This window comes from Rutidosis leptorrhynchoides, chromosome 9, assembly GCF_046630445.1.
Source record: "Rutidosis leptorrhynchoides isolate AG116_Rl617_1_P2 chromosome 9, CSIRO_AGI_Rlap_v1, whole genome shotgun sequence".
Lineage (NCBI taxonomy): Eukaryota > Viridiplantae > Streptophyta > Magnoliopsida > Asterales > Asteraceae > Rutidosis > Rutidosis leptorrhynchoides.
In genome coordinates this window covers 200,234,610-200,258,084 of record NC_092341.1, presented here as the reverse complement: position 1 = coordinate 200,258,084, position 23,475 = coordinate 200,234,610, and the positions used below count along the sequence as shown (strand labels likewise).

The 23,475-nt window shown below is 33.8% G+C and overlaps 1 protein-coding gene and 1 long non-coding RNA gene across 3 annotated transcripts; both read left to right on the top strand.

Annotated features, from left to right (window-relative positions):
* The first annotated feature begins 676 nt into the window (after positions 1 to 676).
* Positions 677 to 2,133, top strand: LOC139865603 (uncharacterized). Its single transcript, XM_071853672.1, has 3 exons — positions 677 to 776; positions 888 to 1,312; positions 1,446 to 2,133. The coding sequence occupies exons 1-3, from the start codon at positions 719 to 721 to the stop codon at positions 1,806 to 1,808; spliced, it is 846 nt and encodes a 281-aa protein (XP_071709773.1). The 5' UTR covers positions 677 to 718; the 3' UTR covers positions 1,809 to 2,133.
* A 4,283-nt stretch (positions 2,134 to 6,416) lies between these two features.
* LOC139866205 (uncharacterized) lies at positions 6,417 to 10,133 on the top strand. 2 transcript variants are annotated; one of them, XR_011765304.1, is made up of 3 exons: positions 6,417 to 6,877; positions 8,297 to 9,486; positions 9,659 to 10,133. It is a non-coding gene; the product is annotated as an uncharacterized lncRNA (long non-coding RNA). The 2 variants fall into 2 exon arrangements; XR_011765305.1 differs by having other exon boundaries at positions 6,417 to 7,789.
* Positions 10,134 to 23,475: the final 13,342 nt, after the last annotated feature.

The window sequence follows — 23,475 nt, the reverse complement described above, 5'->3', positions numbered from 1 at the left end:
TCTAGGATCTTTGTTATTTGTGAAACAGGAGTGTATCTGGAAGTGTGGCGTGTTTTTTTAGCGATACAATGATGCAGGAAGGACCGAAGGCCGAAGCTCTTTTGTGTTTTTTTTTTTTTTTTTGCGCATGTTTTAGTTAATTTAATTAAATTTAATTAATTTTATTAATCTGATACATTTAAAAAAATTTAGTTTTTTTTTCTTGAGAATGACATTATCAAGTTCTCTTAAAACTTTTCTTTTTTATTTTTGATTTTCTTTAAGCTTGAGAAAAAGCTTTTTATGACATCATCTCCATAGCCTTTTATTAGATAGGAAGAGATACATTATATTATATATTATATTATATATATATAAGTAATCTATAACATTAAACTTTAAACATTAAACATTAGCGTTATTTAAAAAGTGTATCAAGAAGTGTATTTTTGCTATTTTGATATTTTGATATATAGTGGAAGTAAAAGAAAACCTAGAATTGAATCGTTCAGTTTTTAGAAGCCATAATGTAAGCCCATAATCAAAGCCCAATTTGTATTACCCACTATTGTGACAACGGCTAGTTAACGCTCCCGTTTTCTACAACGGTCATATTTTCCCTAAATTCTCACAAATCGCTCTTATAAACCCTAAACAAACAACCCGTCCTTCAAATCATTCTGTATTTCTCTTTCTATTTCACCCTAAATCAAATCAATTTCACATTTTACAAATCAAAATGGAAACACCTTCATCAAGAAGAATTACAAGATCACAAGCAAAGGCCATGTCATCAAGTGAGTTAATCTGTCATTGATTAATTTGTTTTACTCGTATTATTATTATTATTTTTATATTTTTAATGAATCTGTGTTTTGTTCATTGAAATAAGTTTTTATCTTTTCTAGTTTTAGGAAGTGAGAATGAAGAATCATTAAAAGGTGGATTGAAATCAAGATCAAAAACTGGAAAAAATCAAGTAAAGGAAAATAAGGCGTTGATTGATATAACAAATGGATCACCAATTGTTGGGCTTGCAATGGGGAGTTTAAAGACTCCATTATCAACATGTTGTAAAAAGAGGATAACAGCTCCTGGATCTGGTGAATCTTTATTGAGGGGTCAAGTGAAAACCCTTTTGCAAAAAGTTGAAGAAGAAGGTGGTGTGATTTCAAAGGTCCATTTTGAACCTAAATCTTTCAACTATCCAATGGGTATTTTTACTTCAACGCCTGCAAATACCCCTCAATTTTATGACTTTTCGGATAGTAACAATAAGGGGTTTGAATCTTTTGCTGTCTCCCCTGTTGCAGAAAACTTCAATTTTACTCAGGTTTGTTTTGATATTCAATTACCCCTATTGGGTTTTCTTTTTTCAATATCCTTTATTAATATGTTTATGTTTATTAAATTATTTCGATTGAAGTTTGTTTGCTATTTGCTGTGGACTGATTGATTATGTACAGATGCTTAATGAGATAATAGCTTCACCAAATCAAGAAGCTAAGAGGGAAAGTGAAAGTGATGAAAAGAATGTGATAACAAGGTCGTTGTTGATAGATTTTTCTGAAGGTTCTAGTGATTCATCTTTATGGTCTGTTAAAGTAAATGCAAGCACAAGTGATGAATATAAAGATGATTTGGAGGAGGATTATGATCATGTGGTAGTGGATGACTTGTGTGAAGGGATGAGTCAGATAAGTTTGAACAAATTTAGTGGCAAACATAAAAGGTTTGTGTACAACAGTGATGGGGAACTTGAAGGGGAGTTGTTGGACTCATTATCATCAAAGACTGCAAATATCAAAACGGGAGAAGCATTTAAATGAAGATGGTTTGCTGATGAGGTATTGAAGAGGAAGGAAGAAGCATTTGATCTGTTTGAATCATTATAATATGTTTGTTTGTTTGTTTGTTGCTTTTGGCTGTCTTTCTGGTGACACCAATCATGGTTTATTAATTGTTGCTTCTCTAAGGATTGAAGTTGAAGTTTATTAAGTTTTCTTTATATTTTCTTTTTATGTATGGACCAAGCTAAAAAAGTGTTTTTACACCAAAGAACAACTTGGATTTGGCTAGGCCTTCTGTCTAAAATAAAATGTATTGGTACTCAAAATCTCTGATTTCTTGCAATACGTGTAAGGGCTCAGTTATGCTATTTCATTGAACAGGATCCTTAGTTATCAACTCTCGAATCATATAAACAACGGGGACCGTTCATAATATGACAACCAAGAAACAACAATTTCAAATAATATTTCTTCAACAATCGCTTGAAAACAATTTTTTCAGAATGTCAAACACACGTCCAATGCTCAGGCCCTTTGGTTTTTTTTTTTTTCTTTGGCAACATAGTACAAATTCATAAACTCATCATCAATTTTCTCCAAGACTTTGAATGGACCCTCATTTCTTGTCATCAACACACATGTTCTTCTTAGTAGGGAACATCTCCTTGATAATAATTGAGACTTTGATACTTAGAATGAAACTGATCTTTGATACTTACATGTTGCTATGAGTGTTTATACTTTAAGTAGGCTATTTCTACTTTAAGTAGGCTCCATAACACTTTTTGGAACCACTTTTGTATAAAAGGAAAAGATGCTGTTTTGTGGTCAGATTTGTATCCGTTGGTCCAGCTGTAGATGTCTTCTTGTGAATTACTAATTTGGGAGATGATGAAGTTTGCAGCTTCTGATCCTAAAGTCAAATTACTTAAAAAAGTAATTTGACCTTGTTGACTTTTGATGCTACATTCTAACACTCCCCTTCAAGTTAGTGGGGTTTCCAATATTCAACTTGCCAAGTACTTCGCTGAAGAGTCTCCCATTGACCGATTTGGTGAGGATGTCAGCTAGCTGATCTTCTGTTCTGATTGATGGAAGAGAAATGATTTCGTCATCTAATTTTTGTCTGATAAAATGTCGATTGATTTCAACATGCTTAGTTCGATCATGTTGAACAGGGTTCTCCGAAATAGCGATTGCTGCTTCATTGTCACACAGGATTTGAATAGCTTCTTGTGGTGGGAAACCAATCTCTGTCAGTAGCTTTTTGATCCATAAGGCCTCCACTACCCCTTTTGCTATTCCTCTAAATTCGGATTCTGCACTTTAAAGACTAACAACCTTTTGTTTCTTACTTCTCCAAGCAACCAAGTTACCCCCGACAAGTGTGAAGAATCCGGATGTAGATTTTCTGTCCCCTTTTTCTCCACCCCAACTTGCATCTGTATATATTTTAGTCTTCATGTGCCCATGCCTCTTAAAAACAACTCCATGGTCTGCTGTTTTCTTCAAATATCTGAGAATTCTCATTACAGCCTCCATGTGATAAACCTGTGGTTGGTGCATGAATTGACTCACAATTCCAACTGCATGTGCTATATCAGGTCGAGTGTGAGCAAGATAAATTAATTTTCCCACTATTCTTTGGTATTGCCCTTTATCAGCCAGATCACCTTTTTCTTTCATATATAGTTTCTGATTTGGAATCATTGGTGTATCGGCTGGTTTGCAATCAATCATACCTGTTTCTGCAAGAAAATCGAGAACATACTTCTTTTGACAGATAAATATTCCCTGTTGGGATCGTAAAACCTCAATTCCCAAAAAGTATTTAAGTCTGCCCAAGTCTTTCATTTCGAATTCTTTAAATAAGTTCAATTTTAATTTTGAAATTTCTTCTTTGTCATTTCCTGTTATTATCATGTCATCAACGTAAATGATTAAACATGTAATCAGATTTCCTTTTCGTTTAAAAAAGAGAGTATGATCCGAGTTACTTTGTTTAAAATCGTATTTTTTCATAAATAACGTAAATCTCCCAAACCAAGCCCGTGGGGATTGTTTTAGCCCATATAAAGATTTTTTAAGTTGACAAGCTTCCCCATTTTTGAAGTTTCCGGAGAATCCTGGAGGAGCTTCCATATAGACTTCTTCTTTTAATTCACCATGTAGAAAGGCAATCTTTACATCAAATTGGTAAAGTGGTCATTCTTCATTTGCAGCAACTGAGAAAAGAACCCTGATGGTATCAATCTTCGCAACTGGAGAGAAAGTCTCGGAGTAATCTATTCCATATGTTTGAGTATAACCCTTGGCAACTAACCGAGCTTTGTACTTTCAATGGTACCATCTGGTTTGTATTTTATTGTAAACACCCATCGATTCCCTACTGGTTTTTTTTCTTGAGGAATGACACATTTTTCCCATGTATCAATTTTCTTAAGTGCTTCCATTTCTTCTTCCATCGCCTTCCTCCATTTTTCAGATTTTAACGCTTGTTCAACCGTGTTTGGGATTTTTTCAGAGTATAGGACAGAGTTGAATTTCTGTGCTTCACTTGATAGGTTTCCTAGTACTATATTGGCAATAGGATACCTTGATCTTTGATTTTCTTTTTCCGGAGAGTAACGTTTAGGTGGGACACCTCTATTTATTCGTTGTGGTAAAACATATCTTTCGGTGGTTTCAACGGAAGTGGATTCATTATTGAGTGGTGTGTCCTTAGTCGGAATATCTTCCTCATCATTTGAAGGAATTCCATTAGGTTCAATGTTTGGTGATTCAAGACTAGGATTAGGTGATTCTGGACTCGGATTGTATGATTCGGGAGTAGGGTTAGGTGATTCGGGATTAGGATTAGGTGATTTAGGTGATTCGGGACTAGGATTAGGTGATTCAGTTTGGATGTTGTGGGGCTTAGGTGTCCATGTTACCCAACTTAGAGTGTCATTACTCTCTTTCTCCCCCTCACTCGTGAGTTGGGTATTATAAAAATATTCAGTTTCAATAAAATCGCAATTCATTGTAGTGAAGACATGACGTTTTCGCGGACTATAACATCGATACCCTTTTTGGTTTATGCCATAACCAACCATAACACATTTTTCAGCACATGGGTCAAGTTTGGTGCGTTCAATTTTTGGAATGTGAACAAATACTGAGCACCCAAAAATTCGTGGTTCAATGCTTAATGAGGTCGGTAGGGTGTGAAATTGAGATAGAGCATCTCTAGGATTTTTGTGCCCAAAACTTTTGTTGGTAAACGGTTGATAAGGTAGGTAGCGGACGCAAGAGCTTTGGGCCAAAAACTTTTTGGGACTTTAGATTCAATTAATAACGCTCTTGTCATTTCTAAAAGTAGTCGATTTTTCCGTTCAGCCACTCCGTTTTGTTCGGGAGTATGAGCACAAGAGGTTTGATGAATGATCCCGTTTTGTTCACAAAAAAGTTTCATGGAGGTGTTGACAAACTCACCTCCATTATCGGAACGTAAGATTTGAATATTTTTATTAAATTGAGTTTGTACCATTTTATAAAAGTGAGAAAATTTCTCAAATACTTCTGATTTGTGTGTTAAAAAATAAATCCATGTCATTCTTGTATGATCATCAACAAATAGAACAAAATACCGCAAATTTCCCCCCCCCCCAATAACCGGAGCCGGTCCCCACACATCAGAATGAATCAAAGCAAAAGGTACATCTTTCCTAGTATTACTAGGTTTGAAAGTACTACGGTGGCTTTTAGCCAAAATACATGTTTCACAGTTTAAAACAGCATTTGATGAAAACAAACTAGGAAATAAAGCATGTAAATATCCGGCTGACGGATGTCCCAATCTCCTATGCCATAACCAGGCTTCCCTCGTAGGTGTTCCGTGAGCAAGTGACACGGTGCCTTGTTGAGAAACCTCATCAACATAGTACAACCCCCCCTTTTCAGTGCCACGTCCAATCAACAGTCCTGTTCGAATGTCCTGCAAGACGCAGAAAGTCGGATACATCAGGACTTTACAATTTAATTCTTTTGTAACATGACTTACCGATAACAGCTTATGAGACAAAGCTGGAATATATAGACAATTAGGCAATTTAATAGTTGGTGAAATTTCAATAGTACCGCCACTTTTAACATGCACAATTTCACCGTTAGCCGTTTGGACTTTACTTTTCCTAGGTTTAGTTTTGACCACAATATCTTTTTCATCAAATGTCATCGTGTCCGTTGCACCACAATCAAATATCCAATTTGTGGTTTTAAAATCGTTTGACACAATATTAGCTTTAGGAGGGTTTTCAGATTCGTTTTGTATTTTTGCTAAAATAGAAAACGTATTTTGACACGAAATACTCGATTTTGTGGATTTATTAAAATTGGTAGGTCTATTGGGCATGCGTTCAGTAATAACCTTTTTAAATTTAAAAGGATTGGGTTTGGTGATTTTGGGCTTAATAACCTGTTCTGGCCCAAGGTTACTTTTATCTAGATAATCTGTAGGCTTGTTATATTTGTCATATATTTCAGTTGGGCTTTTAAACCATCCAGCCCAAGTCCCATCCCAAATAACCTCTTTAGGGCTACTGCCCGTTTTCAAACAGCCACCACTTTTAATTGTTTTATTTTGAGAGGGCATCTTTTTCTCTTTCTTTGTTATCTTTTCACATACACCTACTTTGGTAGAAAGAGAAAAAGCTTTTGCTTTCTCTGTAACATTATTGTAATCAGTGGTGGTTGTGGTATTTTGAGAAGGCATCTTTTTCTCTTTCTTTGTTATCTTTTCACATACATCTACTTTGGTAGATATAGAAAAAGCTTTTGCTTTCTCTGTAACATGATTGTAATCGGTGGTGGTGCTATCGCCGGTGTACCCTCTATCTCCTTTTTTTATTCTATTTGATGAATATAAAGAGGAAGAGAGAAAATTGGTACCTTTTTCTGTCATGATGCCTCCAAACCCCTGATCTGTGGTTGTAGTGGTGGTCGTCGTGGTGGTGTCGCCGGCTTCCTCCACCGTTGCTGCCTTTCCTTGCTTTATCCACCATTCAGGAAAACCTTTGATTTCGAAGCACTGCTCTCGAGTATGCCTCGATTTGCCACATTTGGTACATGTAAGTTTCGATTTGTCCACTTTTGGTGAATATTTGTTTCGATTTGACTGGGTTAGATGAACAGGAGTCCTCTTGCCATCACTTGTGGCCAATCCGGTTGCAACGTCATGATTGGTCGAGAGGTTACTCGGTGATAACCCTAGGATTTGTCGGTGTGCAGCTTCCTTTTTAACGGCGGCGTATGCCTCCTCCGCTGTTGGTAAAGGATTCATCCGAAGCAACTCTCTCTTTATTGTATCATGTTTTCTGTCTAAGGCATTTAAAAATTGAAATAATTTGTGTTCAGCTCGAATTTTGTTGTACCTGATGATGTCTGAGGCGTTTTCCATGGGGTTTGGATCTCTGGTTTCAATCTCCCCCCAAATGCCCTGCATCCGGATCCACAACCCTTCGAGATGCATACTTACTTGTTTTATCTCAGTTGCCTTGACATAAAGATCATACGTTTGCAATTTATCAACACCACTGCTATAGGTGGTGATTAGAGCATCCCATATCAGTTTTGCTGTTGAAAAGGATGTTAGATTGCTTGCAAGACTTGGCTCGATGTTCTGTATTAACCATGAGAACACGATCAAGTCCTCTTGCTCCCATTGGTCATAGTTTTCATTGCTAGTATCCATGGGATTTGTGGTTAGATGAGCAAGGAGAGCTTTGGATTTACCTCCAATTGCTACCCTCATCATTCTAGACCAAAGTGCATAATTTGAACTGTTTAAATTCAACCCGATTTTGAGTGTATCAGAAATCTTGGGTTGTTGATAGTTCATGCTGTTTTTCAACAGATTAGCCAATTGGCTAGTCAAGTCATTAATTTGACTTGTGCTTGTTGATTGTATTGAAGGTGGGCTGCCGTCTTGAGACATGGTGACCCAAACTTAATGGCAAATGATTTAAGCTGCACTAATGAATGTAATGATCCCTTGATCTACACCATAAGCTCTGATACCATGATAATAATTGAGAATTTGATACTTAGAATGAAACTGATCTTTGTATTGATTTTTAGTAATTGATACAAATTGAATTGGTTTCTTTACATGTTGCTATGAGTGTTTATAAACACCTAAACTACAACAGCTATTTCTACTTTAAGTAGGCTACATAACACTTTTTGGAACCACTTTTGTATAAAAGGAAAAGATGCTGTTTTGTGGTCAGATTTGTATCCGTTGGTCCAGCTGTAGATGTCTTCTTGTGAATTACTAATTTGGGAGATGATGAAGTTTGCAGCTTCTGATCCTAAAGTCAAATTACTTAAAAAAGTAATTTGACCTTGTTGACTTTTGATGCTACATTCTAACACTCCTTTCTTAAATGAATCCATAAATGATCAACAGGAGTAAAACTATTAACCCTATTATGTAATTTATTTAACAGTAAACTGAACAATGTAGAACTTATGGTTTATTTGTGTAGACAATGGATTGGCTCCTTATACAATATCGCCAAATGAATAAACAGATGAATTGAGCTAAGAGATAATTAAAATCATGTTAGAGCTAGAGCAACAGCCTCTATTGTCCGAAAGGTAGGGAAGGGGGACTCAACTTTTTTTTTCTTTTTTTTTTTGGCATGACAAATGGATGGATAACTATAATTCTGATTTATGTCTTCGACAACACTATCCAAGGTGATGGATCGGGTTACTAACAACGAACTCGGATTAAAGGGTAATCCGAGCTAGACATTAGAAATCAGAGGCAGATCAATTGACGAGTTAGATGCATTAGAATCTGAGTTAACCAACTGCAACTTACTGACTTCAGATCAAGATGGATGGACGGTCAAACGGGATCTTCTCTGTTCATAAATTCCCTCTTCTGATAGACGGTCAAATCAGTGGCGGATCTATGATTGGTGGTCACTGGTGTCACCGGTTAAAATACCCAAAAAAATTCTACTAAATGGCTTATTGCAGTGGTGTCACAAAAAAAAATTACACTATCCACTAGTATTACTAGTTAAAAACCCAAAAAAAATTCCACTACATCGCGTATTTCAGTGGTGTCCCGTGCAACCACTGGACACACTATAGATCCGCCCCTGGGTCAAATGTTGGGTTCGTGCTAAAATCTAACATTAAGCAAGTGAGTAAATTGGCTTCCTAAGAAAGTCAATGTGTTTATATGGAGACTTAACTTGGATAGGCTACCGAACCGGCCAAATCTATTAAGTAGAGGTGTTGAATTACAATCAGTCGCTACCTGTTTACTCAATGTCGTGTCATATTACCGCTTTGGAGATCCTTTTTAGATTGATGGAACGGCTCGTCTCAAATCTCAAATGGAGCATACAACTTGATCAGCCTTGCTAATATTAATCATGGATCGAGTATAATGAACAAGGTGAAGTTGGCAACACGTTACACACTTTTGTGGCTTATTTGGAAATGGAGAAACTGATTGATATACGGGTTGAACAACAACAACAGGGCATCACTTTTAAATGAAGATATCTTCTCAAGTTTGCGCGTTCTGTCACATCTTTGGATATCAAATAGGAGTTCCAAAGTTTCCTCAAATTTTGATATGTGGAAAGGAGACCCAAAGTCAACAGTGGAGTTGAGCTAAAGGCCCATAATCAAAAGCTGGAGCATGCTTGTAGTTGTATGTAATCTGGACTTTGGTGTATGTTGTTTTCATTCTACTTGTGGGTGTGTGTTTATTCCAATAAATTTAGTTTTTCAAAACAAAAAAAAAAAAAAAAAAAGAAAAAAAAAAAACATCCTCGTTTGTTTAATTTTCGCATTTTCAAATTCGAGATGTGTTGTTTCTGCAGGTTTACAAAAGCATGTGCAAATCCTAGAAATGTTGGAATGGACCGGTAACTTTGCGAGTTATAGTCTGAATGAACTAATCAACATCGATAATAATGTAAACTCGTCAAATTGGGGATCTACTATTTGGCAAGCAACGAGATGGATTTGTATGTACCTCATTTGGAACAATAGAAACAACAAGGTGTTTAACAACAAATGTTGGAATGGACCGGTCGCGTTAAACGAAATTCAAATTATGACGTTCGAGTGGATTTCTAATAGAATGAGAGAAAGGAAAATCGAGTGGCTCGAATGGCTATCCAACCCGGGAGTCTCTTAATATTTAGTGATTGTATATAGTCGATACTCGATAGTGTTGCCTTCTTTGCAACACCTCGAGTTTTAAGGCTTCTTGAGTTGTCGAGCTGATTTGTTCCTTTCTTCAAGTTTGTACTGTAATATTTTGTGTGTTTAATAAAAGTTTTCTTGCCTTTCAAAAAAAAAAAAAAAATGAAGCCATTTCTATCTTCAAGTCATTTCTGCTGGAGCTGGAGCTTATTTTTCAAGCTGAAAGTTAAAGTTTAATTTTTTTTTTCAAGTATTTGATAAAGTAACTGAAGCTAAAAACTTATTGTTAGGAAATGATTTAAATGGACAAAATATAAAACGGTAAAATAATATATTGAAGGGCTCTTTAGTAACTTAATGTTTCATAAGTTGTATTTTTTTTTTTCTTTTTCATAAAATAGTTGAAATGAGCTTTGTTTTTAAGCTCTACAATTTTAATGGGATGTGATCTTCAGTTTCTCACACACCTAATTTTGATTCAAACACACTTTATATTGTAAATTTTCAAATCTACTCTTCATAATTCTACGCTAAATCAACCTCTTTTTATGGATATGGATAAAAAGTTTTATCCATTGATGAACCTGCTTTAATCCGAAATAACTAAATTTATAGATTTATCACTAGAATTAATATCATTTATATAGTGATATTTCATTAATTATATTCCTCTTTGTATATATTTTCTCTAAACATATTTTGTTTTGTTTAAATCTTTAAATGAATTTATCGTACTTTGGTGGTTTAAAGATGATTCCATGTAACTAAATAGTAAGCAACTTACAGGTAATCGATATCTTTACACGTTTAATATGCAATTTGTAGACTATTTATTATATTGATTAGTAAAAATGTAACTTTCGGTCGCATAAACTATTAAGAAATATTACTTTTGATCATATTTGTTAATAATGAAATAAATTTAAGTGGATATGGATGATTATCCATTAACCTGCTTCACCAGACGGATATGGATATGAATGAATGAAATTTTTATAAATAGATACAGATATGGATGAAAAAATATAAATGAATATGGATATGGATACGGTCTCATCCGATCCATATCTGATCCATTGTCAATTTGCCATCTCTAATTTGTAATGATTATTAACGGAGGATTAATTTAAAAGGGTAGAATTGGTAGTTCACTATAAATGGTGTGTATGGTGTATCCGTGTATCGGGATCATTGTCATTTTTTATTAGCTCTACCATTCTTTTTACCAAACAATGCTTAAAAGTTAAAACTATAAGCTCTAAAATAATAAGGTTCTAAATTTTTTAAGCTCCTATACGCTTTACTTTAGTTTCATCCAAACATATCATATGTCTAAAAAGTTTAAGCTCTTTTAATCGAACAAAATTTTGATGGAGTTTTTTTCATAAAAAGTAAGATTTAAAAAAAAAAAAGTTCAAAAAGCTAAGCTATGTGCTAAATAGGGATGACATTAGGGATGACAACGGGCGAGAAAAAACCCGTAACTCGCGGGTATTCGATCCGCGACGGACGGGTAACATCATAAATTCTTACCCACGGGCACGGGTAAAAATTTATACCCGCTGACGGGTCGCGGGCGGGTCGTGGGTATATACTACCTGTCATGGGTAAAACCCGATCAGCAAATCCGTGCACTTTTTTTTAATTTACTCGCAAGTTTATACATATAATTATTAAATTTAAAACTGATTTTAGTTATAATACAATAATAATTATTAGATATAATATTACATATAAGTAAAAAAAAATTAACTTTTAAGTCATTTTACATGTAGCTTTTATATATACTAGCTTAAAACCCGCGAATTCGCGAGGTTTTCTTACGGACGAATCAAAATTTGAATTGTCAAGTAATGTTCAATTAATCATGATAAAGCAACAAATTATAACCTGAAAAAAAAAATAACGCAAAGTTGATACATTTTATCACAAAAAGTAACAATAGCAAATATAACACAAAGCAAGCAAGTAATGATAAGTTTGGGCAAATGACAAGAACAAGCTGTTGGTCGACTGCGCGCTGCTGCGGTGACCAATTTTATTTATTGTAAATGGCTGTATACAGAAGTTCTTATATAATTTATAGCGTTGCATACATTACAAAACGTTGTTGTCACTTAGTCACATACATTACGTTGAAAGAAGTTGGCTGAAAGCTGCTGATAGTGACATACATTACGTAGGTTTATATCGATTACATAGTGTGATACAAACGTACAACAAACCACAAACGTAAAACAAACCGTCCGAATGCAAACATGTTTTGAATCATTACTCAACCCACCTGAGTCGCATACTTGCTACTATAAAAATGATAGCTAAGACTAAGAAATGTTAATATATCTTACCACTGCGTTGGCACAGCTGCATCCGTTCATGTGAACATGTCCACCTAGTAAATAACCATCAAGATATTAAACATTTCATCAAATACATGTTTCGTGATATCCAAATCATACTGAGCATCTACATACAATGAAACCAAATTGTGTCCCATGGCTAGTTTTGCCCAAGTAATTTTATTAATGTGATTTTTGCCAGAAACGGTGGCATTTTATTTCACATTAAGTTGGTTAGAAATGAGCAACTTTTGTGCAAGTTTACTGAGGTCTGTAGTTGCCTTTGACTTTCAACAGCCCTTTTAAACATTTACCAAGCACATTGACTTTAGAGAAATAACTAAAAACAATTAAATAATATTAGATGCCGGCATACTAACCTGAATAATCCAATAATTCCAAAATCTTGATCTTTGAACAAACCTTTATCTTTTGGTGTGGAGTCCATATTCAACATCAATGGTTTCTTCTGTTTTTCATTATGACCAATTATAATCTTTAGAGTTTTATAATCTTGTGTATCCGGTGCTTTTCGTGAACCAACCTTCTTATCAGGTTGACACGTCCTCCTCATAAACTTAAAAATGCGGACTTTAGATAGATTAAGAAATTCTCGTAACTGCTAAGAAAAGCAACAGATAAACCGTAGAATAAAGAAGAGATAACGTAAAATAAAATTTCAAAACTCCAAACATCTCTAAACGTCCTACTCCATAAATACAGTGTTCCTAGTTATGTCAACGTTGCATAATGCCTAATGCGTGGGTTCTATAAAGACGGTCGCAAAGCCTATTATAAAACAGCGACTCAACACTCGAGCTACCACATAAAAAAAGAGCACCAAAAATAGGAGAAAATGCAACAAATACAATTGATAATGCTAAAAACGAACATATATTTCATAGCATTATCCCTCAAGAAAGACAAGCTTTTAGTTGCAATTGTTCTATTTACAAGTGATATTCGCTTAAATAATAAAAGGTGAAGACAAAAGACAGATTCGACGAATTGAAGACGCAACCGACCAAAAAGCTCAGAAGTACAAATTACAATCAAAGTGGTTCCAATTATTGATGAGAAACGTCTCGAAATTACAAGAGTACAAGACGCAAAACGTAAAATACAATATATTAAATTGTACGCAAGGACGTTCGAAAATCCGTAACCGGGACCAGAGTCAACTCTCAACGCTCGACGAAACGGACTAAAAATTACGAGTCAACTATGCACATAAATATAATATAATATTTAAATAATTCTTAAAATTATTTATATATTATATATATTTTTATTTATATATTATATATATTTTTATAAACCGTCGGCAAGATGCAAACAAACTCTTGTGAGCTGAAAAAGTAGACCATGCGATCGCATGGCCTGGAAGCTAAAATTCCATGCGATCGCATGGCAGCAGAAGTCAGGCTACATCTATAAATTTCGCGTGTTTTGGCTCAAATTAACATATCTTTTTCTCTATCTCTCTCACGTATACATATAGATATATATTATATTTTAATTTTAATTTTAATTTTAAATTCTAATAATAAGGGTATGTTAGCGAATGTTGTAAGGGTGTAAGTCGAAATTCTGTTCGTGTAACGCTACACTATTTTTAATCATTGTAAGTTATGTTCAACCTTTTTAAATTAATGTCTCGTAGCTAAGTTATTATTATGCTTATTTAATGCCGAAGTAATCATGATGTTGGGCTAAATATTAAAATTGGGTAATTGGGCTTTGTACCATAATTGGAGTTTGGATAAAAGAACGACACTTGTGGAAATTAGACTATGGGCTATTAATGGGCTTTATATTAACTAAACGATACCTCGTTAATTTAATATATAGACTTATAATTTGACGTATTTATATATAACCACATACGCTTGACTGGGTACGGTGGGCGGGATATCTATAAATACCAATAATTGTTCATTTTACAGGACATGGAACTGGATTAATAGTTAATAGACTTGTTGAAACAGGGGTGGATTACATTCAAGGGTAATTGGTGTAATTGTTAACAAAGTAATAAAACCTTGGATTACACGCAGTCGATAACCTGGTGTATTCATTAAACAAAGTATTAAGACCTTGTTACAATTCGAGTCCCCAATTAGTTGGAATATTTGACTTCGGGAATAAGAATAATTTGACGAAGACTTCCGCACTTTATGATTATGACTGATGGACTATTATGGACAAATCCGTATGGACATATTGAATAATCCAGGACAAAGGACAATTAACCCATGGGAATAAACTAAAATTAACATGTCAAACATCATGATTACGGAAGTTTAAATAAGCATAATTATATATTTCATATTTAATTGCACTTTTAATTATCGCACTTTTATTTACCGTCATTTTATTTAATTGTGCTTTTAATTATCGCAATTTTATGTTATCGCACTTTTATTTATTGCAATTTCATTATCGTTATTTATTTTACGCTTTAAATTAAGTTATATTTATTTTTAATATTTTACATTAGGTTTTAACTGCGACTAAAGTTTTAAAATCAACAAACCGGTCATTAAACGGTAAAATCCCCCTTTTATAATAATAATATTATTTATATATTTTTGTATTTTTATAATTATAAGTTAAAACTAATATAGCGTTAAACTTGGCGAGTTCCCTGTGGACGAACCGGACTTACTAAAAACTACACTACTGTACGATTAGGTGCACTGCCTATAAGTGTTGTAGCAAGGTTTAGGTATATCCACTCTATAAATAAATAAACAACTTGTGTAAAATTGTATCGTATTTAATAGTATTTTTCTTGTAAAATATAAACTATTTTGTATACACCTCTACGCACATCAAGTATTTTTGGCGTCGCTGCCGGGGACACTAAAACGCCGAAAGCGAAACGCTATATATATATAAAAAAAAAATTTGAAAAAATACTTTACTTCTTTTTAATTTACTTTTGGAAAAATACGCTTTTGTAAAAATACGTTTTAATTATTAAAAATACAAAAACCATAAAAAGAATAACAATATATTTATATTTTTAAGAGTTTGATAAAATATATAAATTATAAATATTTCTATTTCTATTTTTTGTTTGTAAAAATATAATTTTTTATTTAATTTATATAAATATTTTATATAAATATTAAAACAGAATTTTAAAAAAAAAGTAGTAAAAACCACTCGGCCCGATCACTGTTGCAGCCCAAAGTCTGGCCCGAATTCGCAAGCCATGCGATCGCATGGGAAACCAACTAACACCTCATGCGATCGCATGAGGTGATTTGACTGGTCTGGTAACCTTGTCCGACCAGTTTAGGGTTTAAATTAATTATAATTATTATTAAAACTCTAATTAGGTTATAATTATTTAATTATTTAGTTTAGTTTTATTATTTAGTTTGTTTTATTTAGTTTTAATCTAGTTTTAATTAATATATAAAATATAAAATTAATAGTTTTATAAAATAAATAATTTAAAAATAATATTTTTATAAAAATTGTACTTTTTACAACTTTAAGTTTGTTTTTATATTTTATAACTTTTTATTTGTTTTAGCGTAATGTTTGTATTTTTCGTTCGTATTTAGTTTTAAGTCATAGTTTTTGCCATAGTTATTTTTTATTTCTAGATTTTTAGGCTTTGCCGTAAAATTCCTTAAGTACTTTTTATTTAGACTAAGATTTAGGTGCTTTAGAATTTTGCGACGCCGTTTTTATAAATTTTAGTACTTTTTAAGTTTATACCATTTTGGATATAGAATTTCTTTTAAGCTTTAATACCTTTAGACGCAACTTTTAATTCTTAGTTTTTAGACTTTTAAGTTTCAACGCGCTACGTTCTTTTTATTATTTTTCAACCTTTTATTTTTCGACGTTTTTCGACGCACTCTTTTTATTTCTTATTTTTCGCCACTCTAGTTTTTAGGACATAGAATTTTCTATTTCTTCTCTAAAATTTCTTTAAAATTTCAACGAAAAATTATTTCAAGTGGTTAAATTGATAGACATCCAAAATTTTCTGGTTCGTAGTAATAGTTGGATTTGTTAGAGGCGAGTTGTGGGCTTCCGATTTAAAGGGTCCTGGCTACCTGCTACATCTATTGGCTATTCGAAACGTGGGCAAAAGCAGAAAAGCCTATTAACTTGATAACTTATATAATTTTTATATTTTATAACTAATAGGATATTCAGTGAATGCACCGAGCAAAACGTTCACCACCTTTTGTAAGTTCACCACCTGTAACCAGATCAAGACATCTAGCAAATATTGTCACCGTTGATTTTTCTTTAGAATCGTCATCAAGTCGACCAAGTACTCCAATTCAAATTTCTGATAATCCATTTTTTGAACCCGACCTCACAATTGAGAATCCGGAGGATATTCAGGGACAATTCAGAGATCCTGAACCATTAATCTTTCCTCCGAAACCACCAATCATTCAAACAGAGATTGTTGAGGAACAACCCATTAAATTAGAATCCCTTAGTGATTCAGATTCAACAAATTCAATCATGGAAAATCTGGAACCTCTAAGTATGGAAGACTGAATGCGAGCTAAACGCACTGGCCAAGGTCACGCAATTACTCAACCAGACATTAATGCGCCAGATTATGAAATAAAAGGACAAATCCTGCACATGGTAACTAATCAATGCCAATTTAGTGGTGCGCCGAAGGAAGATCCAAATGAACATCTTCGTACTTTTAATAGGATCTGTACTCTATTTAAAATAAGAGAAATAGAGGATGAACAGAATATCTCATGTTATTTCCCTGGTGTAAGACCCGAGTATTTGTAGTGTACATAAGTGTAATGTTCGATACTTGAAACGGGGTTTTGGTTATATATTTAAAAGCACGAAAGAAGCTGAACTGGATGTGTCGCACGCCGCGCGGCCTGTTGACTCGCCGCGCCATCTGTCTGCGACAGATTCTCCTTTTCTTTTAAAATAGATATTTTGAGGGCATTATGGTCAAAACACATTGGAGCCCGAATTTAATACCTTGGATCAGTTTTGGAGCTTCATTCACTCCATTCCCAACAATCTTATCTTCTCCAATTAAACTCTAGAGAGAGAGTGCAATCCTTGAGAGAGAAAGCTCCATTAAAGGGTGAAAGAGGTTGAATCGGGTCTTGGTGCAAGTTTTAAAGTCGTTCATCTAGTCGATAGCTACATGGTGATTGTGTTGGTAAGTTATAAAACCCAATTTCTTACTTTAATTGCTTTAAGGGTTAGGTTTTGGGCTAGTGATGAACCAAAGACCCATTTTGATTAGTATTTTGGGAATTTTGGGTGATTATGGGTTATGAAGACTCATTGATGACTAACCTAGGGTTTGAATGTGTCAATTGGACTTTTGAGTCTTAAATTTGGTTAGTTGGTGGCTAGAACACTTTTATAATATGTAAATGGGTGTTATTGGGTATGGATGACCCAAATGGGTGTGTTGACTTTGAAATGTGTCAAATGAGTCTTTAATGACCTAAGTGGCCTAGCAAGTATGAAAACGAGTTAGCCTTGTGACCTAAGTGTGTTTTAAACCCATCTTGACGAATGATTAGGGTTTTAGTGTGTATTGACCCAATTTAGGGTTAAGGGTGCAAATGGGTTGAAATTGCACCTTGGGTCAAAATGGCTTAGAATGGTGAAAGGGTTTGGTTAACTAACTTGAGTTTGCGATTGATGATGTGTATAATATGATAGGTACGTTACTTTGAGGTCTTGCAAGCTCGGGTATCTTTTCACAAGACTTTGAGGTAAGTGGAATAATTATATGCGTAGGTATATAATGTATCTATTTGTTGTAGCGTGAAATGTGTAGTGTCAAGGTGTTAAGACACCACGTTTCACGTGAAGAGTGTAGTATCGAGGTGTTAAGATGCCACTCGGGTGTAGCATCGAGGTGTTAAGATGAAATGTCCCGTTCTTATTGATTAAAAACGTTCCATATTAATTGATTTCGTTGCGAGGTTTTGACCTCTATATGAGACGTTTTTCAAAGACTGCATTCATTTTTAAAACAAACCATAACCTTTATTTCATAAATAAAGGTTTAAAAAGCTTTACGTAGATTATCAAATAATGATAATCTAAAATATCCTGTTTACACACGACCATTACATAATGGTTTACAATACAAATATGTTACATCGAAATAAGTTTCTTGAATGCAGTTTTTACACAATATCATACAAACATGGACTCCAAATCTTGTCCTTATTTTAGTATGCAATAGCGGAAGCTCTTAGTATTCACCTGAGAATAAACATGCTTTAAACGTCAACAAAAATGTTGGTGAGTTATAGGTTTAACCTATATATATCAAATCGTAACAATAGACCACAAGATTTCATATTTCAATACACATCCCATACATAGAGATAAAAATCATTCATATGGTGAACACCTGGTAATCGACATTAACAAGATGCATATATATAAGAATATCCCCATCATTCCGGGACACCCTTCGGATATGATATAAATTTCGAAGTACTAAAGCATCCGGTACTTTGGATGGGGTTTGTTAGGCCCAATAGATCTATCTTTAGGATTCGCGTCAATTAGGGTGTTTGTTCCCTAATTCTTAGATTACCAGACTTAATAAAAAGGGGCATATTCGATTTCGATAATTCAACCATAGAATGTAGTTTCACGTACTTGTGTCTATTTTGTAAATCATTTATAAAACTTGCATGTATTCTCATCCCAAAAATATTAGATTTTAAAAGTGGGACTATAACTCACTTTCACAGATTTTTACTTCGTTGGAAAGTAAGACTTGGCCACTGGTTGATTCACGAACCTATAACAATATATACATATATATCAAAGTATGTTCAAAATATATTTATAACACTTTTAATATATTTTGATGTTTTAAGTTTATTAAGTCAGCTGTCCTCGTTAGTAACCTACAACTAGTTGTCCACAGTTAGATGTGCAGAAATAAATCGATAAATATTATCTTGAATCAATCCACGACCCTGTGTATACGTATCTCAGTATTGATCACAACTCAAACTATATATATTTTGGAATCAACCTCAACCCTGTATAGCTAACTCCAACATTCACATATAGAGTGTCTATGGTTGTTCCAAAATATATATAGATGTGTCGACATGATAGGTCGAAACATTGTATACGTGTCTATGGTATCTCAAGATTACATAATATACAATACAAGTTGATTAAGTTATGGTTGGAATAGATTTGTTACCAATTTTCACGTAGCTAAAATGAGAAAAATTATCCAATTTGTTACCAATTTTACCCATAACTTCTTCATTTTAAATCCGTTTTGAGTGAATCAAATTGCTATGGTTTCATATTGAACTCTATTTTATGAATCTAAACAGAAAAAGTATAGGTTTATAGTCGGAAAACTAAGTTACAAGTCATTTTTGTAAAGGTAGTCATTTCAGTCGAAAGAACGACGTCTAGATGACCATTTTAGAAAACATACTTCCACTTTGAGTTTAACCATAATTTTTGGATATAGTTTCATGTTCATAATAAAAATCATTTTCCCAGAATAACAACTTTTAAATCAAAGTTTATCATAGTTTTTAATTAACTAACCCAAAACAGCCCGCGGTGTTACTACGACGGCGTAAATCAGGTTTTACGGTGTTTTTCGTATTTCCAGGTTTTAAATCATTAAGTTAGCATATCATATAGATATAGAACATGTGTTTAGTTGATTTTAAAAGTCAATTTAGAAGGATTAACTTTTATTTGCGAACAAGTTTAGAATTAACTAAACTATGTTCTAGTGATTACAAGTTTAAACCTTCGAATAAGATAGCTTTATATGTATGAATAGAATGATGTTATGAACATCATTACTACCTCAAGTTCCTTAGATAAACCTACTGGAAATGAGAAAAATAGATCTAGCTTCAAAGGATCCTTGGATGGCTTGAAAGTTCTTGAAGCAGAATCATAACACGAAAACAATTTCAAGTAAGATTTCCACTCGAAATAAGATTGTTATAGTTATAGAAATTGAATTAAAGTTTGAATATGATTATTACCTTTTATTAGAAAGATAACCTACTGTAAGTAACAAAGGTTTCTTGATCTTGGATGATTACTTGGAATGGATTTAGAAAACTTGGAAGTAAACTTGCAATCTTGGAAGTATTCTTGATTTTATGAAACTAGAACTTTTGGAATTTATGAAGAACACTTAGAACTTGAAGATAGAACTTGAGAGAGATCAATTAGATGAAGAAAGTTGAAGAATGAAAGTGTTTGTAGGTGTTTTTGGTCGTTGGTGTATGGATTAGATATAAAGGATATGTAATTTTGTTTTCATGTAAATAAGTCATGAATGATTACTCATATTTTTGTAATTTTATGAGATATTTTATGCTAGTTGCCAAATGATGGTTCCCACATGTGTTAGGTGACTCACATGGTCTGCTAAGAGCTGATCATTGGAGTGTATATACCAATAGTACATACATCTAAAAGCTGTGTATTGTACGAGTACGAATACGGGTGCATACGAGTAGAATTGTTGATGAAACTGAACAAGGATGTAATTGTAAGCATTTTTGTTAAGTAGAAGTATTTTGATAAGTGTCTTGAAGTCTTTCAAAAGTGTATGAATACATATTAAAACACTACATGTATATACATTTTAACTGAGTCGTTAAGTCATCGTTAGTCGTTACATGTAAATGTTGTTTTGAAACCTTTAGGTTAACGATCTTGTTGAATGTTGTTAACTCATTATTTATTATAACAAATGAGATGTTAAATTGTTATATTATCATGATATTATGATATATAATATATCTTAGTATGATATATATACAGTTAAATGTCGTTACAACGATAATCGTTACATATATGTCTCGTTTCGAAATCATTAAGTTAGTAGTCTTATTTTTACATATGTATTTCATTGTTAATACACTTAATAATATAATTACTTATCGTTTAACATCATTAACCAAGTGTATCAATATCTTAATATGATTAATATGTACCTAGTAAGACCTTGTTATAACGATAATCGTTATATATATTGTTTTCGAGTTTCTTAAATTAATAGTCTCATTTTTATGTATATAACTCATTGTTAAAATACCTAATGAGATACATACTTATAATAAAATCATGTTTACTATATATATAACCATATATATGTCATCGTATAGTTTTTACAAGTTTTACCGTTCGTGAATCACCGGTCAACTTGGGTGGTCAATTGTCTATATGAAACCTATTTCAATTAATCAAGTCTTAACAAGTTTGATTGCTTAACATGTTGGAAACACTTAATCATGTAAATAACAATTTCATTTAATATATATATAAACATGGAAAAGTTCGGGTCACTACAGTACCTACCCGTTAAATAAATTTCTTCCCGAAATTTTAAGCAGTTGGAGGTGTTGACGTATCTTCTGGAAATAAATGCGGGTATTTCTTCTTCATCTGATCTTCACGCTCCCAGGTGAACTCGGGTCCTCTATGAGCATTCCATCGAACCTTAACAATCGGTATCTTGTTTTGTTTAAGTCTCTTAACCTCACGATCCATTATTTCGACGGGTTCTTCAATGAATTGAAGTTTTTCATTGATTTGGATTTCGTCCAACGGAATAGTGAGATCTTCTTTAGCAAAACATTTCTTCAAATTTGAGACGTGGAAAGTGTTATGTACAGCCGCGAGTTGTTGAGGTAGCTCCAGTTGGTAAGCTACTGGTCCGACACGATCTATAATCTTGAATGGTCCAATGTACCTTGGATTTAGTTTCCCCCGTTTACCAAATCGAACAACGCCTTTTCAAGGTGAAACCTTAGCATGACCATTTCTCTAATTTCAAACTCTATATCTTTTCTTTTACTGTCTGCGTAGCTCTTTTGTCGACTCTGGGCGGTTTTCAATCTTTGTTGAATTTGGATGATTTTCTCAGTAGTTTCTTGTATTATCTCTGGACCCGTAATCTGTCTATCCCCCACTTCACTCCAACAAATCGGAGACCTGCACTTTCTACCATAAAGTGCTTCAAACGGCACCATCTCAATGCTTGAATGGTAGCTGTTGTTGTAGGAAAATTGTGCTAACCGTAGATGTCGATCCCAACTGTTTCCGAAATCAATAACACAAGCTCGTAGCATGTCTTCAAGCGTTTGTATCGTCCTTTCGCTCTGCCCATCAGTTTGTGGATGATAGGTAGTACTCATGTCTAGACGAGTTCCCAATGCTTGCTGTAATGTCTGCCAGAATCTTGAAATAAATCTGCCATCCCTATCAGAGATAATAGAGATTGGTATTCCATGTCTGGAGACGACTTCCTTCAAATACAGTCGTGCTAACTTCTCCATCTTGTCATCTTCTCTTATTGACAGGAAGTGTGCTGACTTGGTGAGACGATCAACTATTACCCAAATAGTATCATAACCACTTGCAGTCCTTGGCAATTTAGTAATGAAATTCATGGTAATGTTTTCCCATTTCCATTCCGGGATTTCAGGTTGTTGTAGTAGACCTGATGGTTTCTGATGTTCAGCTTTGACCTTAGAACACGTCAAACATTCTCCTACATATTTAGCAATATCGGCTTTCATACCTGGCCACCAAAAATGTTTCTTAAGATCCTTGTACATCTTCCCCGTTCCAGGATGTATTGAGTATCTGGTTTTATGAGCTTCTCTAAGTACCATTTCTCTCATATCTCCAAATTTTGGTACCTAAATTCTTTCATCCCTATACCGGGTTCCGTCTTCCTGAATATTAAGATGCTTCTCCGATCCTTTGGGTATTTCATCCTTTAAATTTACCTCTTTTAAAACTCCTTGTTGCGCCTCCTTTATTTGAGTAGTAAGGTTAGTGTGAATCATTATATTCATAGATTTTACTCGAATGGGTTCTCTGTCCTTTCTGCTCAAGGCTTCGGCTACCACATTTGCTTTCTCCGGGTGGTAACGAATCTCAAAGTCGTAATCATTCAACAATTCAATCCACCTACGCTGCCTCCTATTCAGTTGTTTCTGATTAAGTATGTGTTGAAGACTTTTGTGGTCGGTATATATAATACTTTTGACCCCATATAAGTAGTGCCTCCAAGTCTTTAATGCAAAAACAACCGCGCCTAATTCCAAATCATTCGTCGTATAATTTTGCTCGTGAATCTT

Bases quoted from the DNA above. Each gene is read 5' to 3' on its own strand.
- LOC139865603 (XM_071853672.1), top strand. From the start codon at position 719: ATGGAAACACCTTCATCAAGAAGAATTACAAGATCACAAGCAAAGGCC. The intron at 777-887 runs GTGAGTTAATCT...TATCTTTTCTAG, and splicing joins AGCAAAGGCCATGTCATCAA to TTTTAGGAAGTGAGAATGAA. The intron at 1,313-1,445 runs GTTTGTTTTGAT...GATTATGTACAG, and splicing joins AAAACTTCAATTTTACTCAG to ATGCTTAATGAGATAATAGC.